Below are 6,781 nucleotides of genomic sequence, written 5' to 3' on the forward strand. Positions count from 1 at the left end.
TTTAATCAAATTATTTCAAAATAGGCATATTATCAGTCAATGTCTTGCAAATGGATATTTGGAGAGATGGTGGACTGGATTTGCAACTTATTTGGAGACATTAACATACAGTAATATGATCAAAGATGTTAGAGAGAGAGAGAGAGAGAGAGAGAGAGAGAGAGAGAGAGAGAGAGAGAGAGAGAGAGAGAGAGAGAGAGAGAGAGAGAGAGAGAGAGAGAGAGAGAGAGAGAGAGAGAGAGAGAGAGAGAGAGAGAGAGAGAGAGAGAGAGAGAGAGAGAGAGAGAGAGAGAGAGAGAGAGAGAGAGAGAGAGGTGGATTGGGGTGAGAAAAATAGTGTGTGACGCATAGCAGCTGAAAGCGGATAGGCTCGCCCTGCTGTGACTGAATGGCGCATTGGCTCCAGGCCGAGGGGGAGGCGGCTTTGCGTTCCATTGGTGGTGGTTCTATTCTATAGGCTGAGGACGCGGGTTCAGGCGAGGTGAGGAGACAAACCGAATTGAACCTAAACTGGGTGAAGAAACAAATATGAGTAGCGGCAGTGTTCGCTGAGCAGAAACAAGCGCGAAGCGAACTGGGAGAGACGCGCCCTATCATCCAATCTATTGAGCATATGCAGTCTTTCTAATAACATTGTGGCCATTTCAGACCACTTTGAAGCACTTTGGAGGAGATTTACATGAAGAAGAGGAACTTCATCTGGCTATTTCACTGACAGGTAATCTCATCTCAAATGGAAAAGAAAATGTTGATTTATTATGTTATATAGAAATGTGACTAAAATGTGTTTTTTAAGAATTGTATTGTGTGTGGTGCTGAACTAGTTATTTAAGGTGGATAGGGAAAATATAAAAAGTGGTTGATAAAGAAATGTAGTCTAAAATTAGGATTTGACACTATGCAGCATATCAAAACCAGATAAAGTTGATCGACTCCCTTGTTCGATTCTCGGTTACCCTGCGCGTGCTGCCGCGGTTGTCATCCGCCAGTGCTGTTTCTCAGGGACACCGGGTAAAATCATGCATAAGTGCATGTCTGTAACGTTGCGTAACGCGAGGAAATAATGACAGGCCTCGGGGCTGCCTTCTCAGTGGGTACACTTAATTCAACTTGTTCAGACTGTGTGTGGGAGCAAATAGTTGTTAAAGACTGTTGCTGTGAAAACTACAGTATTCAGCGTACTGTTGAATTGACAGAAAGTTCGCTGGATTCCTTTACACAACCTCTGTTATAGCCTATAGACGCTTTATTATAGGCTTTATTATAGGCTTTATTATAGGCTTTATTATAGGCTTTATTATAGGCGAGTAGCCTTGTGTTTGACATTCTTTGAAAATTCCCTCATCCCAATAAAACATTCAGGAATGTATTACATATAATATATATAAATACATATATACATAGTCAACATAGAAATAATAGAATAGTATAGGATAGAATATTCTTCACAAATCAGCAGCTTACTTTCATCCTCAACTTGCTGATATCCACGTCGCAAAATGGAATTGGCCTAGGGATGTTTTTCATAATGACAAATATGTGCGTGTTAACCATCTATGTGCGTCTGTTCAGTACACTGTACACTACAGGAATGTTTGGAGCTGTGACAGAATGATATAACATTGTGTTGAACTTACATAAGGTTACTCAAATCTCATTAACCTCCTCGCTGCCTTTTCTCTCTCTGTCCACTAGATGGTGGCATTGCAACGTGAATCACAGCCACTCGAGCCAGCATCATTATCAAAACAACCAGAGAGTGTATTTCTAAAGTGAGCTATTAAACAAAACTCAAGCACACAATCTATGAGTTTGGCAATTACCCTATCACACCAGGGCTATCCAAGCATGAAATACCATACTAGACCCACCAGTAGCGTCCTCCAGGATCTGTCTGGTGGTCCCTCCCATCTGTTGGGACTGGAAGGCCTGGACCCGAGGCCTCTGAGCGAGGCAATGTCCTTCACTGACGAGGCGGTCTCCATCCTGACCTCCAGCAGCCAGCTAGCCCGTTCCCTCCTGGGCTGCACCTCTGCCCTGAAGCGGAAAGAAAGCCTAGCCGCCACCACTAACCATGCTAACGCTAATGCTATCTCTAACAATGACGGTGAGGATGACTTTGACGATAGCAACAGTGCTCTGCGCCGCAAACGCGAGTTCACTCCCGATGAGAAGAAGGACGACGGCTACTGGGATAAGAGGAAGAAGAACAACGAGGCGGCGAAACGGTCGCGTGAGAAACGACGTGCCAATGACATGGTCCTGGAGACGAGGGTTCTGGGGTTGTTGGAGGAGAACGCCCGGCTAAGGGCCGAACTCCTGGCCTTCAAGTTCCGCTTTGGCCTAGTCAAGGACACCTCCGACATAGCCATAATGCCGCTGTCCGTGCCTCCACCTAACCATCTTGAACTGAGGTACTACCTACCCCACGATGATGGTTCCTACCCCAATAACACCGCCGCCACCACCTCCCACCATCCCCACCACTCATCCTCATACGAGGTGAGGGGAACTGGGCTGCCAGCAGGACGTGATGTGGGCAGTAGTATATCCGAGGACTCTGCTTTCTCCCCTGGAAGCTCCAACATCGGCAGCCCTGTGTTCTTTGACGATGGACTAGGGGACCACAGCCGAACTTCCCCCAGAACGGTAGAGGAACAGGGGCGTTATGAGCATCGCGCCTCCCTGGAGGCAGAAGGACAGTACCACGGCAGACAGGACTCTAGCCTACCACACAAACTGCGCTTCAAAACCCCCGGTGGAGGTAGCGAAGGTGGGGAGATACCAGCAAGGTCCCCTAATAGTAAACGCCCTTGCCCCGTAGCTACAGTCGGACCAAACATCCAGAGGAGCCAGGCTGGATGGTACAGTCATAGGGGAGAGGGCCAGGCTGTATGGCCCAGGGAGGAGGCCCGTGCTGGGCATGATCAGCAGCACCACTACTCCCCCGCTGGAGGGTCTCCACACGGCCCCACCACTACCACAGACTCCCAGTATGTGGTGGAGAATGGTGCCCTCAAATCCCAGCTCAGTTCTCTATCGCAGGAGGTGGCCCAGCTCAAGAAGCTGTTCTCTCAGCAGCTGCTCTCCAAACTGGTCTGAGGTCAGGTTGAACACACTCACAACCTCACCTTACACACATTTTTACATTTACATACAGAGAAGAGCAACAGAGAGAGGGAGAGAAAGGGGTATAGACTCAAAGAAAGTTACATTCACTTCAACCTGAACATTGACTCTCACAGAACACTTTCACTGTGTCTCAGCTGAACTTGACTCACAGGGCACAGCACTGCCCATTTTTATTTGAACTAGGCAAGTCAGTTAAGAACAAATTCTTATTTACAATGATGGCCTAGGAACGGTGGGTTAACTGCCTTGTTCAGGGGCAGAACAAAATATTTTTTTTACCTTGTCAGCTCGGGGATTCGATCCAGCAACCTTTCGGTTGCTGGCCCAACGCTCTAACCACTAAACTACCTGCCGCCCCATTTAGCTCAAGCAAACAGCTACATCAAGTGCGATGAAGCTGAGCGAACCATACGACAACCTGAAAAAAAATTCAATAACACATTCTCCAGATACTACGACACAATGGCCTTCACCACTATAAAAGCACACCAGCACAGGAAATACCAGTTACAATAGCAATCAGCAGTCAAAAGCAATACTTCAGGATACTCTGTTTGATTTACAGTACTATTAAACAGCATTTATGGGTAACTTATATGATACACATTTTTGTATTTATATTTTTAGTAATTTAGCAGACACTCTTATCCAGGGCGACTTACAGTAGTGAGTGCATACATTTTCATACTTTTTCTTATGATATCTGAAATACTATTTTTTTTGTAGACTGATCTGTCCTGTTTCTTTGATAAAGTTTCACATTCTTTCTTTAGAGACTTTTATTGAACAGGTCTTAAAACGCTGGATTACACTGGTAAACATGAGCACATGCAGCGGTACACACACTGATGTCATAGATAGATCATTTGTAAACCCTTTCCGTTTGTATTATTACTTTACATGTCCGATTATCCTGCTGCTGTAAGACATGGTATTCCTCACCTCTATTTGTTTCTACACAGTTTGTCTTAAACGGTTTGGCAAAAAAATTGAAAAATAACAGATTCTATGTACATATTCTTTCATTTCAACTGTAAGTAATGTGATATACTGGACATGTACGTAAATAAACCGTTTTTCCTAATCAGTGTTTTGTGTCTGAGTTTCTATTACGTGACTAATACACATTTATGATACTTTATTACGCGTGTCTTACACTGCTAGTCTCACATCCACTATTCTCTTATAAATGCAGGGAGTCTGAAGTTACTAGTAGCCTTGTACACGAGGTTACGACCCCACACGCTCATATGAAGTGTTCTCGCGGCACATGACGAGTAGTCTCCGGTGAGTCATATGAGGGATCGAGATAGAGAGTTAAAAAAAACATGATGTATTCCTGAACAAACCAATGTGTTTCTACTGTGCTAAAAGCATGCATTATAAAGATCCACCAACACAAAATACATCACTAACAGCTGATCTAAATGCATTGACAGTACACACAGACCACCTTTCCAACTGAAGTGTTTAAGTGCTTTACATTGTAATGGAGGGAAATATCCTCATCCACTATGAATATATATAGCAGCCTTCCCACCCAGCTCGTGTTTTCTGCATCAGTGATAGACTATAATGGTGCTCTTTTCCAACCCTCTATATATACACTACTGTTAGCGTGCCTGAACCTAATGAGACAGGCAGGGTCCCCAGTGGTCTACAGAGGCCTTGCATCTCTCTCGCTCTCGCTCTCGCTCTCTCGCTCTCTGTCTCTCGCCAACGATGAACGGGTGATTTCTTTCTCCCTCTACCTCTCTTTACCTCCCTCCTCTCTATCTCTCTCTTCTTACTTACTCTCTCACTACCTCCCTCTATTCCCATCCCTCTCTCTCCCCTCCCTCACTCTCTGCAGCTCTGTGATGCACTAAGGGTCACTAGCACGACACGGCAGTGCACACAGCTGAACAGAGCAAGTCGTTAAAGAGGGGAAAAGGAGGGGTTCTGTAGATACAATGCATCTCTACAATATTTACATGAAGGTAAAGTACGGGCAGTGCAAATGTATTACAATAAAATATAATAAAATGGATAAAAATGGAGATTGGGGCATAATCTAGGCCTCCCTCTCTGTTCAGTGATGGGGATGGGATGGGGGGAGAGAGTGGGTCTCTGAGTGACTCATATGTACCACGTCAGCAGCATCACACACACACACACACACACACACACACACACACACACACACACACACACACACACACACACACACACACACACACACACAGAGAGAGAGAGAGACAACGTCAGCAGCAGCAGGAGGAGAAGCTATTTTAAGCTTCAAGGAGAGGACAGGATATTGATTGGCCCATGTCAGGACGCACTTCTGGACCTGAATATGAATGGGACGGAGAGAAAGAAAGACTTAGAGAAGAAAGAAGGAGAGGAAAGGAGGGGTAGAGAGAGAAGAAGAGTAGATAGAAGTAGGGAGGTCGAAGGAGGGAGGGGGAGAGACACTAACACAGGAGATATGAAGATAGTGTAGAAGACTATACACTTCGTATAGAGTAAGAGATGCTAACTGTTCACCACTGGCTCAGTGATATTCAGAGATACACACAGAACTGGTCTGGAAGCTGTTGTTCTTCAGTGATCAAAACCCAACACCAGGTGGCATCCAGCAGTCTCTGTAGCTGAACGCTTCACCCACAGCAGAAATATCCATTGAGGTTCTCAAATCGAGTAGTAGATTCTCTACAGTGTATGTCAGAACACATGCCTCATGCCACACCAGTCCTTATTGTTCCAGTAGTAGACTCTCTACAGTGTATTTGTCAGAACACATGCCTCATGCCACACCAGTCCTTTTCGTTCCAGTAGTAGACTCTCTACAGTGTATTTGTCAGAACACATGCCTCATGCCACACCAGTACTTATCGTTCCAGTAGTAGACTCTCTACAGTGTATGTCAGAACACATGCCTCATGCTACACCAGTCCTTATCGTTCCAGTAGTAGACTCTCTACAGTGTATTTGTCAGAACACATGCCTCATGCTACACCAGTCCTTATCGTTCCAGTAGTAGACTCTCTACCGTGTTTTTGTCAGAACACATGCCTCATGCTACATCAGTCCTTATCGTTCCAGTAGTAGACTCTCTACAGTGTATTTGTCAGAGCACATGCCTCATGCTACACCAGTCCTTATCGTTCCAGTAGTACTCTCTACAGTGTATTTGTCAGAGCACATGCCTCATGCCACACCAGTCCTTATCGTTCCAGTAGTAGACTCTCTACAGTGTATTTGTCAGAGCACATGCCTCATGCCACACCAGTACTTATCGTTCCAGTAGTAGACTCTCTACAGTGTATTTGTCAGAACACATGCCTCATGCTACACCAGTACTTATCGTTCCAGTAGTAGACTCTCTACAGTGTATTTGTCAGAACACATGCCTCATGCTACACCAGTACTTATCGTTCCAGTAGTAGACTCTCTACAGTGTTTTTGTCAGAACACATGCCTCATGCTACATCAGTCCTTATCGTTCCAGTAGTAGACTCTCTACAGTGTATTTGTCAGAGCACATGCCTCATGCTACACCAGTCCTTATCGTTCCAGTAGTAGACTCTCTACAGTGTATTTGTCAGAGCACATGCCTCATGCTACATCAGTCCTTATCGTTCCAGTAGTAGACTCTCTACAGTGTATT

The 6,781-nt window shown here is 45.1% G+C and overlaps 1 protein-coding gene across 1 annotated transcript; it reads left to right on the forward strand.

Annotated features, from left to right (window-relative positions):
* Positions 1-455: 455 nt before the first annotated feature.
* LOC115178155 (nuclear factor interleukin-3-regulated protein) lies at positions 456-4,219 on the forward strand. Its single transcript, XM_029739196.1, has 2 exons — positions 456-718; positions 1,696-4,219. Exon 2 carries the CDS (start codon positions 1,807-1,809, stop codon positions 3,100-3,102), a length of 1,296 nt encoding a protein of 431 aa, XP_029595056.1. The 5' UTR covers positions 456-718; positions 1,696-1,806; the 3' UTR covers positions 3,103-4,219.
* Positions 4,220-6,781: the final 2,562 nt, after the last annotated feature.

The sequence above is a fragment of the Salmo trutta genome, chromosome 38 (assembly GCF_901001165.1).
Source record: "Salmo trutta chromosome 38, fSalTru1.1, whole genome shotgun sequence".
In the NCBI taxonomy this organism is placed as follows: domain Eukaryota; kingdom Metazoa; phylum Chordata; class Actinopteri; order Salmoniformes; family Salmonidae; genus Salmo; species Salmo trutta.